The sequence below is a fragment of the Solanum stenotomum genome, chromosome 9 (assembly GCF_019186545.1).
Source record: "Solanum stenotomum isolate F172 chromosome 9, ASM1918654v1, whole genome shotgun sequence".
Taxonomy (NCBI): Eukaryota; Viridiplantae; Streptophyta; class Magnoliopsida; order Solanales; family Solanaceae; genus Solanum; species Solanum stenotomum.
The window spans coordinates 27532418-27556852 of NC_064290.1; the positions used below are offsets into that span (position 1 = coordinate 27532418).

General features: G+C 37.2%; 2 protein-coding genes across 2 annotated transcripts in view; one reads left to right on the forward strand and one right to left on the reverse strand.

Moving 5' to 3' along the window:
* Positions 1 to 24435, reverse strand: part of LOC125877221 (cyclin-T1-3-like) — a 557390-nt gene that overhangs the window by 278521 nt on the left and 254434 nt on the right. The gene's annotated exons all lie outside the window — the stretch shown is intronic.
* On the forward strand, positions 17428 to 19717 carry LOC125877223 (uncharacterized). The gene is made up of 4 exons (XM_049558572.1): positions 17428 to 17791; positions 18523 to 18631; positions 19371 to 19501; positions 19584 to 19717. Exons 1-4 carry the CDS (start codon positions 17579 to 17581, stop codon positions 19692 to 19694), a joined length of 564 nt encoding a protein of 187 aa, XP_049414529.1. The 5' UTR covers positions 17428 to 17578; the 3' UTR covers positions 19695 to 19717.

The window sequence follows — 24435 nt, forward strand, 5'->3', positions numbered from 1 at the left end:
GTTTTATCAAAGGATATGAAAGCATACATTTCTTGTAAATGTCCGTTGTGCATATTTTCTTGCATGGTCTCCATACTTAGTACTTAATTGTGCTAACCCCTTTCTTTCGCTTTTTGACTAAAGTGTAGGGATTTGGAGATGGTGATATGTCATGGCTACTTGTTAGGTTTTTAAGAGTTGAAGATGAAGACTTGGTGAGTCCTCATAGATTCGAGGGCAATAACCAACATGTTCTTTTTTTATGTCTCTCTAGTATTTGCTTAAGTTTTGAGTGGGCTTAGTCCCAATGTTATATTCAGGTATTAGATGGTTTTGAGACATATTGTATAAAGTCTAGAAAGTCTTCCGCTTGCTATTTATTGAAAGTATCTTCGTGTGTGAAGAAAGTTTTTAATTCCTTATGGTTTTGGTGTCTATGCAATGAATGAATGCTAAGAGGCTTGTATTAGACCTCTTCGAGGTCGAGTACGCCGGTTACGACTAGGGGGTGCTCCCGGGTCGTGACAGTTTGGAACCATTATTTTTTTCCAAACAAACTGTCCCGATACCAAAAACTGCAACCTCATGATTATTGCCCATTCTCAACATCCCAAAATTACCTAGAGTATAAGAAGAAAGTAATTCATTCTTTTGCGTGACATGAGAAGTAGCACCAGAATCCACAAATAAGCTAGACTCATCACGAACAAGATTGACGACATTTTCTGTCACGCCTCAAGGCTACCCCCTTGACGTAACACGGGACCTAGGATCACGAGTGATCCCAAGCTAACCCTATTGTTGGCATATCATAAGCATATTAAAACAACTGAATAAAGAGATATTGTTCAGAAGCTTAAACATTAGTTAACTGAAAGATGGGGAATACCCAATACTGATATAAATATATAAATAATTTCTAAGAGTTTAGTGATACTCAACAATCACTCAAAAGCTAAAGCTGAATCTAACACTATGTTTGAAAAGCATCTAACTAACTAAAGTTACTGGGACATGCCCTCAGCTAACGCTAGCAAAACTGAAAACATAAATGAAAGACTAAATCAGAAAAAACATATCTATTGTCCTCGAAGTATGAGGACTCACCACTGAAGCTGCAGAATATGGATTGGGAACTAATATATGCGTGATATGGATGTTGAGTACCTGAACCTACATCATGAAAGGATGTAGCGCAGAGTATGCGTCAGTACTTGGAATGAACTGAGCATGCAGGATATAGAATATAGTTGAAAAAACATATAACCTGAACAAAGTGTAACTGAGCAATGATATAACTGAATATGAATGTAAATACTGCAATATACTAAAAAGTTGAACTAAATGCAATGACTAAGTACTAAATCCTGAATATGACATGTTGACTGAATACCAAGTATAAACTGAAAAGCTGGTCAAATGCACTAAATTCTAACTGTGGGAGCTACTATTAACCGACATAAAACCATGTGAGCTAAACATGGAGTCTGATGTATATGCCCCATCTAGAGAACCCAATATACCTTGACAAGGGTATAAAGGCATGACAAGCGTGATCACTAAATCTGATGCCCAATAGAGGGGACTTATAACCTACGAGGGAACGTAGTTCTGGAACAACGAGGGTACGCTGAAACCTAGTCCAACTCAGTGCTAAGCCTACTCCCAACTGGAAATATGTATAATACAACATAACTAAAATACTGGATTAGCTCAATATTCTGAAATGCTAACTGAGAATGCAACATTTAAGTACTGACAATGAAACATTCAAAATTGAGGCATGTCTATCTGTTTGTCTCACTTAGTGCTAAAGCTGAATCTAACACTATATCTATAAAAGCCTCTAACGGACTAGAGTTACTGGGACATGTCCCCAGCTAACCCTACTAAAACTGAAAACTGAAATGAAAGACTGAATCTAAAAAACATGTCTATTATCTTTGAAGTATGATGACTGACCACTGAAGCTGCTGAATACGGATCGGGAACCGATCTATGCGTGATCTGGATGTTGAGTACCTGAACCTACATATGTAGGGCAGAGTATGCATCAGTACTTGGAATGAACTGAGCATGCAGGATATAGAATATAGTTGAATAAACATATAAACTAAACAAATAGTAACTGAGCAATGATATAACTGAATATGAATGTAAATACTACAATATACTGAAAATCTGAACTAAATGCAATGACCAAGTACTAAATTTTGAATATGAAATGTTGACTGAATACCAAGTATAAACTGAAAACCTGGTCAAATGCACTAAAGTCTAACTGAGGGAGCTACTATTAACCAACATAAAACCACGTGAGCTAAACGTGGATTCTGATGTATAAGCCCCATCGAGAGGACCCAATATACCTTGCCAAGGGTATAAAGGCATGACTGGCGTGATCACTAAATCTGATGCCCAATAGAGAGGACTTATAACCTACGGTGGCACGTAGTTCTGGACTATGAGGGTACGTTGAACCCTAGTCTACCTCGGTGCTAAGCCTACTCCCAACTGGAAATATGTATAATACAACAGAACAAAAATATTGGATTAGCTCAATATTCTGACATGCTAACTGAGAATGCAACATTTAAGTACTGACAATGAAACATTCGAAATATGAGGCATGTATATTTGTTTGTCTGACCTAGCTAGTGTAATTCATGAACTAAACGAATCTACACAACTAGGGTTCTGAGTTTCAGGCAAAGAACTAGGCAACGATGTCAGGAAAACATGATAATCTGATTAAGAACACTATAATACCTAAATCATAACAATTATCTAAAGTTCTAGAAACCCTAGGTCTAAACAATATATAGGAAATCAAGAATCTAACTAAATTCTAGGGACTTAGTGGATGAAAGAAATGCACTAGTGAAATCCTACATACTTGGTGACGAAATTCACGGAGAAATATTTCGATTTTGGGGTTGGAAGTGAAGAAAACTTGTTACTTTCTTGGAAGGGTTTGGTCGACTGTTTTCTCTTCTTTTGCTCTAAGTTTTGATGAATTTTTGGAGAATAATCGTTTTGGGTAAGTTCTGACTAATTTACTAGGCTTGAACTGAGTAAAACAACGTAGTTTAGGGGTTAAACGATGTAGTTTAGGTGCCCAACGCATAGGAGAAAAGACCACAACGACCCTAACATAAATTTATCGGGGCCAACAACAGGCCTGATCAACAGACCGTGGACTGACCGACGTACTGTGCACTGACCGACGGTCCGTCTTCTCAATTCATTGATTGGCGTCTAGGACAAAACTTGAGGGCCACGATCCACGGACCGTTGTCCCACATAAGGTCTATAGGTCCGGCCGTAGGTCGTGCTATTTCTAGAGAATTATGGGTGGAATTTAGGTGGCCAACCATAGACCCCACCTATGGTCCGTAGTTCAACCTACGTGTCACACCCTTAACTAGAAAGGGCAGACATCAAGGATACACACAAGCACCCGCTAAATATCTTACTAATCTCATGCCAAAGTTAAAGATTCATAAGCAGCGGAACCTATATTAAGACACATACTAAAACATAGATAGCAAAAGGGCCCGTTAGGGTACTTTACAACGAAAACAAGACTAAGTCTACGAAGCCTCTAAAGAATATGCTTCTGAGAATCTGATGACTAGTCGGGACAGGGCCCAGACATACCCATTCTGATATATGTACATACGTAGCAAAAGATAGGCTCTAAATATCTGATAGCTCCAGGTAGAGGTGGAGCTTATCAACTGCTAAATTGGAAGTCTCTAGTCTACTGAAAATACTTGTTGTCCTCAGTACCTGAGACTGTAGTGATACAAATGAAACACCAAAATAATAGTGACATCAGTACATACAAAACATGTACTGTATGTAAAGCATGTTGAATAACAAGTAGACATCAAATATCATGATAGACAAATCTGAGCATGTGTATGCAGGAGACATAATCCGTAACTGGAATTGTGACCAACCTCAAGGGTCCTCATCGAACGTTTCATGGCTTAGTCATTTATATATATATATATATATATCCCTATAATTTGCCTAAGTGATATCTTTACTTCATTATATCGCTTCTTCGCTCTTTATAAAGCTAACTGTCAGGGATTCACATGATGGCCTACTAACGGCAACTAGTGAACCCTGTAAGGCATCTGTAGCCCACTGTCACGACTATGCATGAAATCTCATAGTCTGGTAACGAGGTGAATCCACTTACGAACAGTCTATGGCTGGTTGCTTTCATTAAATTTATGCAACATGTACACCGCTAACTTCTAAGAGTTCTAACTGTAGACAAATATAGTTGTGTGAAACATATTGCTTCCTCGAAGAGTACTATAACTCTATAGGTTTAGGACTCAACATGAGAGGGTTTATAAAGTAGGATAACTTTCTTTCAAGTATCATAGAATCTATAGTGACATTTATCGGAAGAACATGCGAGTTTAGGTCATGTCTTAAGGGCAAAAGAGGTTTTAACTTTACATACCTTAATTCGGGACTTACTATCTTACGTCGTCAAACACCTTTGCTGACAACTTTATCTATAACATAAAATCATAAAAGGATAGTATAAGAAACTAATCAAAAGTCACAACAATGCCAAAAACACAATAATGGTTCGCAAGTGACAATCTCAACAATTACCATAGATGAGTGGTGTATCACCACACCCTTCTCTTTCTCTACTTTCCAAGTAGGCTTATGACTTATTTACATGTTCAGTATTACTCCTCATCATTTAACTATAATGAACCATCCCCCCTTAATCATCCACACTTAACATAAAAGTAAAATTCATGGCCTCCGATCCCCATCCCACCGATTCCTTGTTAACGATGTCAAATTCCTTTATAAGCTCATAGTTTAAGTTAGTAGAGAACTAATGCCATAAATTAAAATAATAGGAGCTCATATAACCAGCTACAACATATTCTTAGCGACTTAGGAATTTCATCAAACACTTGGTGAGCGACAAAGTTCAAGAACTATAATAGTCGTGTTCTCTATACCTCGCCTTCCGTTTTAATGTAACCATCTCACTTCCCCAAAAAAACACCATTGACCCATTATTTGGTCAAAAAAACAGCCAACACAACCTTCTACAAACTCCTTCCTCAACAAAACATCAAATATAATGGGTAAAACATGGACTCACGGCTTCCTATCACCGTCATGTGAGTCCTACCCGCAAATTATACTTAAAACATCCTTAGAATACTATTTATGAAGATAGAAGAGGATTCATACCAATATATCAAAGAAAAGCATCCCCTTCCCTTCTTTATTCTCCAAGAACAATACGTTTTCCTTCAAGAAAGCATTTAGCAAAGTATATCTATTGGTCTGTGGACAGGAAGACACTTGATTCTTGAAGAAACCAACTTACCTTAAGCTTTGGTGGATTGAAGATGAGAAAAACTTGAAGAAATAACTTGAAACTAGTACTTACACGTTCTTGGGTATATGAGAAAGTATATCCCAAACTTCTAATATAAAAACAACAAGTTTGGACAACTTTCTCTAAAGTGCCACATGTCCCGCAATGATTGGGCAGTGCGCGCGTCTGTCGTAGAATGAACATAAATTTTTACTCCGATATTGTTTTAACGAGCGGTTTATTTTGCTGAAAATTGGACTCAAATACCTTCAATTGGATAGTATGTAGGTCCTCTAACTCGTTATATATTAGGAGATATGCTCGTTCAAAGTCAGATGAGAAATGAGATCATTTGTAGTATTCCTCCACAATGAACCTTTAAACTTTAATCTTTTCTTCAATGATCTCTTTGACCTAAAAGTTTTGTTTAACCCTTCAAATGACTAAATATAAGGGTTACATGGTATGCTTAACCATTTTCAATGATATACCTCCCCCGATATAACATCTATGCATTGGTGTTTACGAGTCGCAAATGTATTTTAAGTTACGAGATATTACATTATCCCCCCCCCCTTTGGTTCATTCTTCCTCAACTGAATTTAAAAAAAGATTGGCAGAGTTTCCTTTGTAAACAGGTCTATCCAAATCTTGTCATCCAACAAAAATATACACACAATGCTTCACAGAGCATCGCCACGTAATAATATGCAACGGATATTCACTAGGCTCGGCTTGGCCTTATACAAATTGAAACTACACTAACTAATATAATATACCTTATATTGTGGATGCTTCAACTCTGAGGAACATGTGGTGTCTATATCAAGTACCTGAACATATAACATATAATAAAACAGTACTACAATGTACAGGCAAAACAGATACTCAAATGAGAGGAGTTATGACTCTAAGAACATTTGTGTGGCTATTGAAATAAGTGGTGATACTTGGCCCTCATGTCAGCCTCTGCTTCCCATGTGGCTTCTTCTATATTCTGACTTCTCCAAAGTACCTTGGCTGATGCTACGTCTTTTGTCCTCAACTTCCTGACATGTCGGTCCAATATTGCCACTGGGACTTCCTCATAAGATAAGTGTTCTGAGAATTCCATACCTTCTATGGGAATAACCAGCAAAGGATCTCCCAAGCATTTGCGTAACATCGACACATGGAAGACCGGGTGTACTATAGCTAACTCTCGATGCAAATCCACCTCATAGGCTACCTGGCCAACTCTACGTATAACTTTATATGGCCCAATATACCTGGGCTCAACTTACCTTTCCTCCCAAATCTCATAACGCCCTTCATATGGGATACCTTCAAGAATACCAGTAATCAACCTGGAACTCTATGTCTATGACATACGTCTGCATATGATTTTTGTCGGGTCTGATCCGTTTTCAATCGCTCTTTTATCAACTTTACTTTTTCAACGGCTTAGGAACAAGGTCTGGTCCTAATATTTGAGTTTCACCTACTTCAAACCAAACAATAGGCGATCTTCACCGATGCCCATAGAGGGCTTCAAATGGAGCCATGTCAATACCTGAATGATAACTATTATTGTAGGCAAATTCTATCAAGGGCATATGATCATCCCAATTACCTTTAAAGTCTAAAACACATGCTCTCAACCTATCTTCGAGTGTTTGAATAATGTGTTCGTCTTGGCCGTCTATTTGCGTGTGAAATGCAGTGCTAAGGTTCACCTGTGTGCCCAAACTCTTCTGGAACGATATCCAGAAATGTGCCGTAAATTAGGCACCCCTATCTAAAATAATAGTTAGTGGATTCCCATGCAAGCGAACAATTTCCCTTACATATAGCTTCGCATATTCTTCGGTTGTGCTGCTGGATTTAACTGGCAAGAAGTAAGCTGATTTCGTCAACCGATTAATGATCACCCAAATGGAATCATGTCTCTTAAAAGAGAAAGTCAAACCTGTAATGAAATCCATATTAATATCCTCCCATTTCCATATTGGAATGTCCATAGTCTGAGCTAGGCCACCCAGCGTCTGATGTTCTGCTTTAACTTGTTGGCAATTGGAGCATTGTGCCATGTATTCCGCAATATTCCTTTTCATGTCATTCCACCAGTAGACCTCATTAAGGTCATGATACATCTTTGTGGAGCCTGGATGAATTGAGTATCGGGAACAATGTGCTTCATCCATGATTTTCTGCCTTAACCCATCTATATTTGGAACACACAGTTTGCCTTGGCATCTCAAGGTGCCATCTTCTGCTAAATTGAATGCAGTAATTCGATGCTCACGAATCCCTTCTCGATACTGTAGAAATATTGGATCGTCATACTGTTTCTCTTTCACCAATGCCACTAATGATGATTCGGCAATATTCTGCACCACTACGCCCCATCTTCGGCTTCAAGAAGTCGAACTCCCAGGCAGGCTAATTTGTGAACATCTCGTACTACTTCCTATTGTACACATGGTAAATGTACTAGACTTCCCATAGATAGTCGACTAAGAGCATCTGCTACCACGTTAGCTTTACCTGGGTGGTAGAGGATGTTCACATCATAGTCCTTCAACAACTCTAGACACCTTCTCTGCATGATATTCAAATTTTTTTGCTTGAAAAGATATTGGAGACTCTTATGATCTGTAAAAATATCAACATGTACCCCAAACAAATAGTGTCGCCAAATCTTAAGCACAAATACCACTGCAGCAAGCTCTAAATCATGAGTGGGGTAGTTATGTTCGTGTTTCTTCAATTGTCGAGAAGCGTATGCTATCACCTTCCCTTGCTGCATTAAGACGCACCCTAGGCCAATGCCTGAAGTATCACAATAAACTACATACCCTTTTGTACCCTCTGGTAAGGCCAATACTGGCGCCTTAGTCAATCTATCTTTCAGCTCTTGGAAGCTTTTCTCACACATATCGGACCACTGGAACTTTACTGTCTTTTGCGTCAACTTGGTCAATGGTGCAGAAATAAAGGAGAATCCCTCTACAAACCTGCAATTATATCCAGCAAGTCCCAAGAAACTACGCACCTCCATCGGAGTAGTAGGTCGAGGCCAACTCTTTACAGCCTCAATCTTTTGGGAGTCTACTCTAATGCCTTCACTAGAGACCACATGGCCAAGAAAAGCCACTGAGTTCATCCAGAATTCACATTTCGAGAACTTGGCATATAGTTGGTGCTCTCTGAGTGTTTGTAGGACAACTCTCAAGTATTTGCATGATCTCTGGCATCACGTGAATATATCATGATGTCATCTATAAATACAATCACAGACATATCAAGAAAGGTTTGGAAACCCTATTCATCATATCCATAAAGGTTGCTAGAGTATTTGTTAGACCAAATGACATGACAAGGAACTCAAAGTGTCCCTATCTCATTTGGAAGGTTGTTTTGGGAATATCTACTTCTCGAAATGTTCAGCTGATGATATCTGGATCTCAAGTCAATCTTTGAAAAGCACTTAGCTCCTTGCAATTGATCAAATAGATCATCTATCCTTGGAATGAGATATTTGTTCTTTATCGTCACTTTATTAAGTTGTCTGTAATCTATACACATCTGCATCGTTCCATCCTTCTTGCATACATATAGTACTGGAGCACCCCAAGGCGATATGCTAAGGCGAATGAAACCTTTGGTCAAGCAAATCTTTCAGCTGCTCCTTTAGCTCTTTCAATTCTCTTGGCGCCATTCTATAAGGTGGAATGGATATAGGCTGGGTACCGGGATCTACATCAATATCAAAATCAATCTCTCTAATTGGAGGTTGTCCAGGAAGTTCGTCAGGAAACACATCTGGATATTCATTCACAACGGGCACAAAATAAAGAGTTGCCTTCTCAGCTTGAAGGTCTCTTACATGGACAAGGTGATATAAACACCCTTTGTCTATAAACTTTTATGCCTTAAGATAGTAAATAAACCTTCCTCTAGGCATCATAGTACTACCCTTCCACTCTAGGATTGGCTCGCCCGAGAAATGGAATCGAGCAACTTTGGCTCGACAATCAACTGTTGCATAACAAGATGACAACCAATCCATGCCCATAATGACATCAAAATCAACCATTTCTAGCTATATCAAATTTGCCAATGTCTCATGGCCACATATTGTTACTAGGCACCCGTAATAGATCCTTCTAGCTATAACAGAGTCTCCTACCGGAGTCGATACTGCAAATGGCTCATGTAATAACTCTAGCTCTACTCCAAATTTCTTAGCAACAAATGGAGTAACATATGATAGGGTAACCCTGGGTCTATCAATGCATATACATCATAAGAGAAAATAGATAAGGTACATGTAACCACATCTAGGGATGCCTATGAATCCTGACGACATGCTAGTGCATACATCCAATTTGGGCCAGCTCCAGAACCAGATCATCTACCTCTACATGTACCTCTTCCTGCTGGTGGTTGAGGGCCACGTGATGAAGAAGGCATTGATGCTGAGGATGCTCCTGCAGAGCTAGTATATTGTGGAATATCAAATCTACCCTCCACTCGAAGCTTCGGACAATCATGTATCTTATGACCCTCAACTTCTCACCCATAGCAAGTGGTAGATCCATCTCGACAATCTCCCAAGTGAGATCAGCCACAGTGCCTGGAAGTAGGTCGAGGCGGTAGTCCTTGACTAGCACCTCTCTAATAGTGGGGATTAGGTTCCCTCGAGGTCTGAGTCTACTCTTGCCTGGGTCTCGATGATTGAGCTGGGGCACTAGCAGTTGAGCGGTGTAGTGATTGAGCCTGTCCAGGAAGACCTCTACTGGAGTAAGCTCTAGCATCTCCCTGAAATATTCCAGCACTCTTAGCCCTCTTATTTTGTTCCTATCTCTCTCAGCCCTACGATTTTGTAGTTGGTCTTCTGTTTGCTGAGCATGTGCCATAAGTCTTGCAATATCCATATCCCGATTTAATACAGCAACGGTTCAAGAGCCAATGAAATGATCCGCAAGTCCACCAATGAAGAAATGCATCCTTGCATTTTGGGTGCTAACCATCTCAGGAGCAAATCTAGCCAACTGAGTGAATCGCATGTAATACTCCCTGACGCTAAGGTTATTCTGTCGAAAGTTTTAAAATTCATCAACCCTCGCTTCCCTAAGCTCTAGTGGAAGAAAGTGCTCCATAAAGGCCTTAGAGAACTCCTTCCAAACTGCTGGAAGAGCATTTTGTCCCCTAGAGTCCACCCACATCTCGTACCAAGCAATGGCGACATCTTTCAGCTAATAGGAGGCTAATTCAACTGCCTTAGTCTTAGAGATATGCATGACCCTAAGAATTCTATTGATCTCATCTATAAACCGTTGTGGGTCCTTTATCACCCTAGATCTTGTGAATACTGGGGATTCATATAGAGGAAATCACATACTCTGGATCCAACTGCCTCTTCCTAAACCGTACTAGGTGTTGCTGCATTTTGTCTTTGGACCTGAGCAGCTACCAATTGAGTGAGCAACTATATTTCCCCTCTAATATCTTGCTCTGAGGCACCTGGTGGCGGTACAGGAGGTAAATGAACTACCGTTGGTACTACTGGAGGTGTAGGAACTCATGTAGCTCCTTTTGTCATGGGAATCTGAGGACCTGGAAGCATAGGACATGGCAAGCTCTGTTGATCACTGGTCTGATCATCTAGAAGTTGGGACTGCTCTAAAATGGATGCCTCTTGAGTAGTACTAGCAATGGACCTCGAGCCTTCTTTATCCTTGTCCGTACTAGACATGATCTGAATAACAAATGAAAAAAAGAGTTTGAGACAGAATTAACTTTATATTACTTAGTTGTATCGCACGATCTAGATTATGAAAGAAGGTCAAATTTCTAAATGCCCATGTAGTCCCTAAATTATAAATATGGCGCGCAACACATTTATAAGAAAGGTCATACTATACACGGCTTCATAGACTCCTTGGTATACTTGAACTTTGTGCTCTGATACCAAGTTTGTCACACCTCTAACTAGAAAGGGGCAGACATTAAGGATATACACAAGCACCTGCTAAATATCTTACTAATCTCATGCCAAAGCTGAAGATTCATAAGCAGCGGAACCTATATGAAGACACATACTAAAACAAAGATAACAAAAGGGCCCGTTGGGCTACTTTACAACGAAAACAAAACTAAGTCTACGAAGCCTCTAAAGAGTATGCCTCTAAGAATTTGATGACTAGTCGGAACGGGTCCCCGACATACCCATTCAGATATATGTACATACGTAGCAAAATGTAGGCTCTAAATATTTGATAGCTCCAGGTAGAGGTGGAGCTGACCAACTGCTAAACTGCTAAACTGGAAGTCTCTAGTCTACTGAAAATGCTTATTGTCTTGAGTACATGAGCCTATAGTGATACAAATGAAATGCCAAAATAATAGGGACGTCAATACATGCAAAACATGTACTGGTATGTCAAGCAAACTGAATAACAAGTAGACATCAAATATCATGATAGGCAAATCTGAGCATGTGTATGCAGGAGACATAATCTGTAACTGGAATTGTGACCAACCTCAAGGGTCCTCATCGAACATTTCATGGCTTAGTCATTTATATATATATAATCCCTATAATTTGCCTAAGTGATATCTTTACTTCATTATATCACTTCTTTGCTCTTTGTAAAGCTAACTGTCAGGGAATCACATGATGGCTTACTGACAACGATTAGTGAAACCTGTATGGCATCTGTAGCCCACTATCATGACCATGCGTGAAATCTCATAGTCTGGTAACGAGGTCTATCAAAGTATGTCCCCCAGGGCTCTGGTATGGTCTGCCCGTAGGCCTATAACAGCCAGGTGAATCCACAACGGGAAATTCCAGCTAACTATATCTAAATTCTGTGCACAGAGTAGTGTCGCACGTAGTAGCCCTAAATATACCCACCCTACGCTGCAGAGTAGTCTATAGTCTCAACTGCTTGCAATTATTTATAATAATTAATTCATTAATCAAATAGCTCGTGATTACATTCTTTAGCTTGACAATCATATATCTTGTGACCTATGCACTTATGAACAGTCTGTGGTTGGTTGCTTTCTTTAAATTTATGCAACATGTACACCGCTAACTTCTAAGAGTTCCAACTATAGACAAATGTAATTGTGTGAAACATATTGCTTCCTTGAAGAGTACTATAACTCTATAGTTTAGGAATCAACATGAGAGGGTTTATAAAATAGGATAACTTTCTTCCAAGTATCATAGAATCTATAGTGACATTTATCGGAAGAACATGCTAGTTTAGGTCGTGTCTTAAGGGCAAAAGAGGTTTTAACTTTACATACCTTAATTTAGGACTTACTATCATAGGTCGTCAAACTCCTTTGCTGACAACTTTATCTATAACATAAAATCATAAAAGGATAGTATAAGAAACTAATCAAAAGTCACAACAATGCCAAAAACACAATAATGGTTCGCGAGCGACAATCTCAACAATTACCATAGATGAGTGGTGTATCACCACACCCTTCTCTTTCTCTACTTTCCAAGTTGGCTTATGACTTATTTACATGTTCAGTATTACTCCTCATCCTTTAACTATAAAGAACCATCCCCCTTAATCATCCACACTTAACATAAAAGTAAAACTCATGGCCTCCGATCACCATCCCACCGATTCCTTGTTAACGATGTCAAATTCCTTTATAGGCTCGTAGTTTAAGTTGGTAGAGAACTAATGCCATAAATTAAAATAATAGGAGCTCATATAACCAGCTATAACATATTCTTAGCGACTTAGGAATTTCATCAAACACTTGGTGAGCGACAAAGTTTCAAGAACTATAATAGTCGCGTTCTCTATACCTCACCTTCCGTTTTAATGTAACCAACTTACTTCCCCAATACATTACCATCGACCTCTCATTTGGTCAAAACAACAGCCAACACAACCTTCTACAAACTCCCTTCTCAACAAAACATCAAATATAATGGGTAAACACATGGATTCACGGCTTCCTATCACTATCATGTGAGTCCTACCCGCAAATTATACTTAAAACATCCTTGGAATAGTATTTATGAAGATAAAAGAGGATTCATACCTATATATCAAAGAAAAGCATCCCATTCCCTTCTTTATTCTCCAAGAACAATACGTTTTCCTTCAAGAAAACATTTAGCTAAATATATCTATAGGTTTGTGGAGAGGAAGACACTTGATTCTTGAAGAAACCAACTTACCTTAATCTTTGGTGGATTGAAGATGAGAAAAACTTGAAGAAATAACTTGAAACCAGTGCTTACACGTTCTTGAGTATATGAGAAAATATATCCCAAACTTCTAATATAACAACAACAAGTTTGGCCGACTTTCTCTAAAGTGACACATGTCCCGCAGTGATTGGCAGTGCGCGCGTCTGTCATAGAATGAACATAACTTTTTACTTCGATATTTTAGTAACGAGTGGTTTATTTTGCTGAAAACTAGACTTAAATATCTTCAATTAGATAGGTTGTAAGCCCTCAAACTCGTTATTTATTAGGAGATATGCTCGTTCAAAGTCAAATGAGAAATGAGATCATTTGTAGTATTCCTCCACAATGAACCTTTAAACTTTAATCTTTTCTTTAATGATCTCTTTGACCTAAAGCTTTTGTTTAACCCTTCAAATGACTAAATATAAGGGTTACATGGTATGCTTAACCATTTTCAATGATATACCTCCCAAATATCACATCTATGCATTGGTGTTTACGAGTCGCAAATGTATTTTAAGTTATAGGATATTACACTACGGTCCGTAGGTGGCACCCATCGGTGGCACCTGCAACTTCTGGAAAATCTGTTGTTACATTTTCATCACAAGAAACAAGTTTATCATCATTAGCAACAACAACAACACGATTTTCATTGTCAACTTCTTTCTTTTGTTGTCTCATATATCTCTTGTATCTAAAATAATATTTCTTGATATGCCCATTCTTGTGGCAATAGTCACATGTTACATTCTTGTATTTAGACTTTGACTTACCTCTACTTTTATCTCTATCATTCTGAACTTGTTTCTCCCCTGTCTTCAATGACCAAAACATCGAAGTGTGAAGTTGAAGAAGATAAGGTCTGAGATCTTATTCACATCTCTAATTCATTCAAGACACCACTCTTAGCATATTACATAGTTACAACACCACTAGGAGAATAATTAGTCAAATAAACTCGAAGAGTTTTCCAAGAGTCTGACAGAGTATTAAGAAGCCAAAATCCCTATATCTCTTCATCGAACTTTACATTCATTCCGGATCGCTGGTCAAGAACACCCTGAAAATCATTAATATGATCAGAAATAAGAGTGCTCTCTTTATACCTTATATTTATCAATTGTTTTAATTAGAAACAACTTATTATTGACAGTCTTCGAAACATAAAGTGTCTCATTCACAATGTGATTTGTAATATTATCTTTAACACATTGTCTAATATAGACACAAACCTGCATGTGCTCAAATTCCCATTCCTCATCCGTCATGGACGGTAGTTTATTAGAAGTAAACACAGGTAAATGTATTTTCTTGACAAATAGAAAATCTTTCATCTTGCATCTCCAAGTATGATAGTTAATATCATTGAAACAAACCATTCTGCTCATATTTTCCTCCATCATTCAAATCAATAATCAATAATAACCAATGCTCTGATACCACTTTGTTGGAAAAGACAATTAAGACACTAACAAAGAATGTCTAATAGGATAACAACGGAATAATACTCAAGTCTAAACTTTTCCTTTCAATTTGAACCAAGAGAAGATAAACTAAATCAAGAAATACGAAGACTGGACAACAAGTATATCAACCAAACAAAAATAATAAGACAAGAATAAACCAATCACACAAGACACAAAGATTTACATGGAAAACCTTCTATGTGAAGGGTAAAAAACCACGGGACTAAAAGCTCGACTATAAACACCAAGAGTTACAGTATTGTTCTCAAAAGTTGGCCACAAAACAAGTCCCAAACAACAAGCAACAACGAAACAAGATTACACCAAAACTGGAGAATTAAATGAGAGAATTCACTCAAAAATGAGCTATTGTTCATGCCCCAAAATCAGAAGCTACAGACAACTAAATCCGATCTTTACCGTTGAATTATAAGAACCAGATGCTTAAAACTCCCAGTTCAAATTTGAGCAAGATCCAATGATTAATGAAACAGAAAACTCTTTTCAAAGCTGACTGCCTAAGTAAAAATTTTCCTGAAGCAAAAATGAGATTTTTCTCTTTTTTCTCTCAATCTCTAAAATGCTCTCTCTTGATTTCTCTCTCTTGTGTATCTGAAAATATGACCTAAATAAGTCTTATATATGCCACATAATATTGGACTTATGGCTAAAGTGGCTGATCCAAAATGTCAATATTTTAGCATTTAATAGGACTTCTTAGCCATATTTTCAATATTTATTAGAAGTGTCAATATTTTAGTTTGTTATATATCTTATTTATGTATTTTTTTTTTTTTAATTTGAAAGAATACACTTATTTAATAACAGAAGGGAGAAAATCAGGAGAGTGAATATTCCAAAAAAGGTAAATCACTTATTTTTCTCATTAGTTACATTTTCAAGGAAAACTTAAACTAAAACGTGCACCTTTCTCACAATGTATAATGAAATTTGTATTTCTTTATTAGTCAGTATTCATTCAAATAGGTATGCCAGATGAATCTGTACTTATTTAAGAAGCATATTTGTATTCATGTACTTTTTTCACGGTGTATTTATTTTTTTCTTCAGAATCTTATATCATTTCTTAAGTCATAATCATTTCAATATGGATATTATTTGTATTTGTATTCATTATAGTTTTTATGTTGTATTTTGTATAATGATATATAAAATACAAAAAACAATATGATGGATAAGTGAGAATGAAATATAAAACTGAAAAGGAATAAGTGAATATTTGTTGCAATCATTCTTAAATAAAAGACATAACTAATTTGCATACATTTGGAATGAATACAAATTAGGAATAACTACAAGATTCATAAAACTATTGCAACATGAGATTTTGAATGAATACAAATATTAATAACATACATATTGGTTAGAATACAAATTGAGAAGGATACAAAATTCTGAAAAAAACAATAAAAACAAAACAAACTAATATGAAGTTGCTCTTCGTATAAATAAAATACATAACTAGTTAGCATACCTTTGAGATTATTACAAATTAGGAACAAATACAAGATTCATAAACTACGCAACATGAGATTTTGAATGAATACAAATATTAATAACATACTGGTTTGAATACAAAATTTTGAAAAAAAATTATAAATACAAAACAAACTAATAGGAAATTGTTCTTCCCCAACTTGGTCTTCAACAAAATGTCCATCCACTATTTGATCTTCATCATTCTTTTCGACTTCCCCACTGGTAGATGAAGAGTCTATAGTTTTGTTCTTTACTTGAGGAAGATTTATCTTTTGAATGAATTTTGAGATTTCTTTAAAAAGTGGATGAATTTTGAAGAGATAAAATTTTTAAACAGGAAAATGAGATAAAAATAGTGAAAACGTGACAAAGAGAAAGGAGAGTTTTGGGGTAAAAACCTAGAGAGAGAAAATTGGATACTAGGGTCTTTTTTTCCTTTTAACCGGGTAGTGGAGTCAAATGAGGTAAATATATGCCTAATTTGAGAAATAAAAGAAAAGTAAATTAATTATATTTGCTAAATTATTGACATATTGACATTTTAAATAATTATTTTAAAATGTATATATTTTTAATAATTATTTTACCAATTTTGACTAATTTGCTAAGTTTCTCTTTTATTTATTCACATAGGAAGGAAAAAAAGATCTTAAACCCAACATTAAGGACTCTATATCAAATGTTATAATTATAATATATTAATTTACTATGAAATTATCGACTAATCCATTAAGAAAATATCTCAAATCATTAAAAACAAATAATTTAATGATAAAAAAAATTCAAATCTTTACCGAAATCATTAAACCAACAAGTCATTAGTGATAAACCAATAACTTATTTGAACAACCCTACCATTAAGAATTGCCCGGCGTGCCCCAATTGCTATTCATATGGACTCAAGTCTTGTATCCGACTCGTGCCGTCTCTAATATCAGTCCACTTCAGTCTTCCTCTTTCTCGAATTCAGACATTGGCAACGTCGTAATCGGAGGAGACCAGAATCAAAACCGATCGAAACAGCCGACGAAGATGGAGGAAGATCATGGAAACAGCAACAGTAGTATAACAGTGGATACAACAAAATGGGACAGATCAGTGTGGTTAATGAAGTGTCCTTTAGTTGTCTCCAAATCATGGCAGTCTCAAGCCGCAGCTTCATCTTCCTCCTCAGATTCCCCGCAAGTTGCTAAAGTTATTGTCTCTGTTGATCCTCTTCGTTCCGATGACTCATCTGCTCTACAAGTAAAACTTTCTTTTACCTCTCCTAAAATTTTCCAACCTCAGAAAAACAAAACAAATTCAGTTTCCATAACAGATCCTTTTGGTAGTTTATGTGTTATTAGTGTATTTTTTTAGAATTCGGACATTAATTTCTTTAATTTTTCTGAAACAAACATCTGAAAGTTTTCGAGGGTTTATCTGATATGTATTCATTGATCTGGAATTGAGTTTCCTCTTCTTTTTCTTGTCTCTTATAACTTTCAAGAGCAAATAGTTGGAGCTTAATTCATATTTGTGCTTTCAGTTGTGTTTGTTTCTTCATTGTTTTTAGGGAGGTTTAACCATAACACAATAAACTTGTATCTTATAGTGCCAATTCGTGTGGAACATGATTCTGCATCTCAGGTCTTAAAGTCGGTCAATGTACCTCTTAGATGAATATCAGGTTCCCTACAAACGATTCACATCTTGTAATTCCTTTTAAATGGGTTTTTATGCATATCTAGAGTTTTAGTATGAGGCAGTCCTTGACACTCTTAATGTAGACACATTTCTATATGTAGTTGCTTAGATTTTCTGTGTAGATATATAGAGTCTGACACTGAAATCATACCTCTTTTACATGTATGTAGTCTGAGTTCCAGACAGTGGGTCCCTGTGCACCCATTGCTTCTTCACTGTTTATCTAAACACCCCTCAACCAAGCTCCCCCCCCCCCCTCTTTACCCTTTTGACATCTTTATGATATACAGTTCACTATGGAGATGGGTGGAAATGACGTTGGGAATATGCCGAAAAGTTACTCCTTGAACATGTTCCAAGACTTCGTCCCAATGTGTGTGCTCTCAGAGACAGGTCAAGGTAAGCATCTTGGGTCTATTACTAACATGTTATGAAGTCGTGAGAAGGTTTAGTGAAGATTCCTGTTGTTCTTAGCTAGGTGATTTGTATTGTTTCTTAGCGAGTTAAATTAAGTTGAGTGTTTCCATTTTTTCCCCCAGATGTTATTAAGTTTATCTACCCCTAGTAAACTCCCATGTTGTGGGATTGCATTGGGTATGCTTTTAGCTGAAGGACCTGTATGAGTTCTTCGATTAGGCTCCTCCATCTGTCCTATGAAGTTCAGTTGGAGATTTTAATCATCTATTTGCTAGCAATTGGTTTGGGTACTGGTATCAGGATTCTATTTGTTTGTTGGGTTATCCAAAAAACCCACATCATATATAAAAAGGCATCCAGAGGGAACTGTAAAATTATCGAGCTACTCCACCCATTGCTTTAAGATTTTTACATTGGATGCTTACATTCCTTTATGTCATATCGGAGTCGACCATTTATAGTTCTCAAACATTGGGCTATAGAGTCATTTATTCCTGCAATATAATCGAAACAATTTGAGAACTGTCCAATCGCGTATTTGCATAATATACTTTATTTGCTTGATGACAGTGTTTTTTCTTTCCTTAAATTCTCAATATCATAGTATTGAGGAATTGGTTGTTTTTTGTTTAAAACTTTTCCAACTGACAAAGCATTTCAGTTTGCTTTACCTAATTCATTGTCTCACCCTCTCCTCTCCTAATTGTTGTTCTTTCTGAAGGAAGAGTTACCATGGAAGGAAAGGTTGAACATAAGTTTGATATGACACCTCACACTCGTAACATGGAGGAGTACAGGAAAATGTGTCGTGAAAGGACAAATAAGTCAATGATCAAGAACAGACAAATACAGGCATGTTTCCTATCATTTGATTGCTTTTCTGATAAATCAATTCTGTCGTTCAGTGCTTTGATTAAATCTACTGCAAAATCAGGTCATTGACAATGATCGTGGAGTCAATATGAGGCCCATGCCTGGGATGATTGGCATGATTGCATCAAGTTCTAAGGTATACGAACCATCATCTATTCCTCTAAGCATGTAGAAATCTTGCCTTTTCTATTTTTGAAGCTGGTACTATTAAAATCTCACCTTTTCTTTTATACACAGCTTTTTTCTTTTTGATTGGTAAATGTAATTCATTAATTAGCACCAAGTAGGTGCTGTAAAGTATTTACAAGATTAAGTACCATTTCAGATTGTGTAAAGCATTTAAAAAGTCAACCATGGAACTCAAATAAAAAAAAAAGTCAACCATGGAATTTGTATCATTAGCAATATCCATGTTGCACCAAAATATTCTCGCATTCCTTTCCCTCTAGACGATCCACCAAATCACTGAAGGGATGGTGTTCCATCTCATAGGAAACACCATCTCTTTGTCTTTCCTATTCGTTTTAGATGCATGCTCTATAGAAGCTTCTTTGTTATTGTCTGCGTGGTCCAATTGATTCCTAGAATTAAGAAAAAATCTCTAGATATATGAGGTGAATGATCAATGGAGAAATAACATCTTCATTATCCTTTCAACACAGGCAGCATCTACTGCATATATTTGTTGCCCTCTTTTTTGAAGGTTTTCATGTGGTTGGAGCGCTTCTTGGGCCATCAACCAGGTAAAGCATTTAACTTTAGTGGTTCCTTAGTCCTCCAGATACATTATCAAGGCCACTCCTCCACAACAGTTGGTCTTCAACTGTTGGTAGCATGATTTAACAGAAAATTTGCCTTAGAATCCCGTTCCACCTTTTAGTCATTCCTAGGAAAAAGGGGAGGGGTCCTGTGCAGACTAAAAGTAATGAGCATAGGCTATTGGCTGTCCATTTCTCAGTCATTTATATTGTGACTGAATACTATGTTCCAGCTTTGATCAGTCCAATAATCCGAGACTGATGCTTCAGAATTTTGTGCCATAGAGAATAAATTTAGGTACTGCTCTTTCAGATTTGACTGGCCAGACCGGATATCAAGCCATACCCTCACTTTTATGCCATCTTGTACTATTGAAGTCTTTGATTGAAAAGAGTCTCAATTAGCACTCTTATATCTCCATATACCACATGTGTTGGGGAAATATGATTGTTCTGTGATCTAAGGATTGAGAGTCCATATTTAGTTACTTTTACATCCCAAACAATACAAAAAGTTTCTATTACTTTCTTCCTAAAGCCCCTTCGTCGTGAAATCTCCAAAGCAATTTTGGTTGCAAGCTGCTTTGAGCCCTCAAATCCTTGACGTCCTGTTCCCTGTCTTCGTACCAATAGTGATTGTTGCCCATTTTACAAAGATGTAAATTTTTCCTTTCTCTACTCCCTTGACACAAAAAATCTCTTCTTTGTTTATCAATTCTTTTGCCATTGTAGCTAGCAAAGGGAACAAAAACATAGTGTTGGTGGGTAGGGGGCGTTGATTAGCTCTAGCCTACCCCAATGTGAGATACTTTCTCTACCAACATGAAAACTTTTCACATTTCTCCATGGTGTTATTCCAATTACCAAATGTTGGTTGCTTTAGACGTATGACCAACTGATGATCAAGTTGGGGAGGGTAAGGAAAAAATCTTGGAGTTGGGGGAGAAGTTGGTGGCTCTAGAGCTTGGGGGATTAGCGGGGATGCAAGTATATGTGACTTTGACATCTAATTGTATTAGGGAACCAGCTAGAGATGTGTTAGGAGTCTCGAAGGGTAACTTTTGGGGACATAAAGGGGGTTGGTGGTGGAATCGAGAGTCACGGGAAAGTGGAAGTCAATAAGGCTGCGTACATGAAGTTGGTGGGAAGCTAAAACAAAGACAAAAAGAGGACAAACATGGGAGGCATAAGATATTAAGAAGGAAGCAGGGTTGGCGGTTACGATAACAACATTTGGAAACTTCTATGAAGAATTGGATGTCAAATGTAGGGAAAATAAGTTGTATAGTGTTTCGAAAGGCGCTTGCCTTCTCGCCGAAGGCGAGGCCTCATCGCCTATTTCAGAAAGGCGAGCAATGGCGGCCAAAAGGCAACGGGAGACAAGGCAAGGCGACATGCATCACCTTTTTGTTTTTTGTCTTTTTAAAGGTCTGATTTAATAATTAAAAGGCAAAATTAGGATTATTTTTTTTTCAAAACCTGGGCTCCTCTTTTCTCCATTGTGACCTTTGCGATCCTCTTCTCCTTTTTTGTCACGACTCTCTAGCCTTTAAGAGGACGATACCTCAGCAGTCAGCTGCTCCTCGGACCTTCGTGAGTCGTGACTCTACTCAGGTACGTTCTACACTCCTCTTTTTTCCTTCTCCTTCTCCTTCTCCTTCCGCTTCTTCTTCTCTTCTTCTCTTCTTCTTCTTCTTCTCTTCTTCTATTCTCCTCTACTCTGTTTTTAGTGGCAATGCTCTTTTTTTCTTTTTCATTTTGGAGCTACTAAATTGGTTGCCATTCTATTTCTGCCTTTAAGTTTTATTTTAAAAATTCAATCCTTCTATATTTATTTCTACCCTACTCAATTTAGTTTTATACTAATTTATATAGTATTTATTTGTCCATAAATAGTGAATTCAATGGTGTCTTGATGCTAACAAAAAGGACATTGGATGGAATTATGGTATTCAAGGATCAACAAATATTTTAAATTTTTGGTATTATGATATTTATATGTGCAATTAAATATTTTAAATTTTTGGTATTAATTGGAGCCTCAATTCAAAAAGGCGAGCGCCTCTCCGCGAGGCAGGCCCTTATCGCCTTTTGTCACCTTTTGCTGTCCAAAACACTGGTATAGGCTCACTAAGGTGAAAGAAAGAAGGGCTTGCGACCTAGATCTAATGAGATGCACTATAGACAAGGATGACAAAATATTGGTGGACCAGCACCAGTGTTATCAAAAGCAAAGAGCGCAAAAAAACTCGAAGGTTTGTTGAGGCTTTAAGCACAAAATGTAAAGTGTTGGCTTTAATTAAAAAAAGCTACACAGGGAGGAAAACATATAAATATATATATTTAGTACAAAACTAATAATTATAAGTAAAATGACCAATGTATGAGCAAAGAAATTGAAAAAAAGTTGCGATGCTCATTGGAAAGGATAAGTATGCCTTAAATACTTGATGGCGACATCGAAGCACACATTAAGCGAGGCAAAATGCTCAACACGTTTTGAGCCTCACTTCAGGGCTTGTGCGCCTTTGACTACACGGAGAGGCACACATTAAACTAAGATGATATGCTTACTTTCCACAACAACAACATACCCAGTGTAATCCCACAAGTGGGGACTAGAGAAGGTGGAGTGTACGCAACCTTATCCTCTGCCTTGTAAAGGAGAGAAGTTGTTTCCGGTAGACCCTCAACTCAAGTAAAGCATATAAAAAATTTAACTATGTAAAGGAGAGAAGTTGTTTCCGGTAGACCCTCAACTCAAGTAAAACATATAAAAAAATTAACTATGTAAAGCAAACAGAGTCGAAGAAGCCATACTAAAAATAATGAAGAAAACGATAGCAACGATAAAACAATAAGATAACTGAATCAAAGGAATCAACAAAAAATACTAAAAAAATCAAAGAATAAGATAGGAGAGTAATAATAACAATACTAAAAAGGAAAACTAGACAATGCTTGACTTACTAGCCTTCTAACCTATTCCTTGATCTCCATATCTTCCTATCTAGGTTTTCTTCCTCGGTAAGCTATATGTGATTTATGTCTTGTCTAATTACCTCTCCCTAGGACTTCTTGGGTCTACCTCTACCTCCTTATGCCCACTATAGCCAACCCCTCACACCTCCTCATTAGGCGTATGTGGATCTTCTCTTCACATTTCCAAATCATCTAGTCTCCCTCATATTGTCCATCACGGGGGCCATCCCACTTTGTCCCAAGGAACGAAATCTTATCTCTCATAGTGTTCCCGCACATTCATACATTCTTAAATGAAGGGGGGACATGAATATTGTGTTGGGTGATTTAGAGGACTCCGAGAGCCATCGAGATTTTGGGTTTTGCAGGTGGATTAAGTTTAAGGAGGTTATGGTGACAATTCACTAGATGAGAGGAGGAAGTGTGATTGAGCCAAACAAGATCCCCTCAAAATTTTGGAATAACGCAGGCAAAGTGAGTTTGAGTGGCTAACTAGGTTTAATATCATTTTTAGGACACGACTAGAATGCCCAAAGAATGGAGGTAGAGTATAATGATCCTGTTGTACATGAATAAGGGCGATATCCAAAATTGCAACAACTATAGGGGTATCAAATTACTAAGACACACTATGAAGATTTGGGAGAGGGTGATCGAGATGAGGATGAGGTGTACTATGTTTGAGAAGCAATTCGGATTCGAGCGATCGACAATGTAAAGGAGATTGTTGGAACAATATAGGATGAAGAAAAGAGACTTGCATATGGGGTGTGTTTGGTATGAAGGAAAACATTTTCCGGAAAATGTTTTCCAATTTTCTCATGTTTGGTTGGGTTAAATGTTTTGGAAAATGTTTTCCAAATCAACTCATTTTCCTTAAATTTAAGGAAAATGACTTCCCTTCAAAAACTTAAGGAAAACATTTTTCAAACCTCTCTTCCAACTTCAAATTACAATTACTTTTTTGTTGAAAAAATCAATTTATTTTGCCCCTACCCTCAAACCATCCCCCCAACCACCCCCAAAAATAATAATTTTAAATCTTATTTTTAAATTCAATTTTTTTCACCTCCTACCCAGCCCCCCACCCATCCCACCCCACCCCCGCCCCCAAAAATAAAATTTAAGTTTGTTTTTAAAAATTATTTTCAATTTCAAAATTTCATTTTTTCA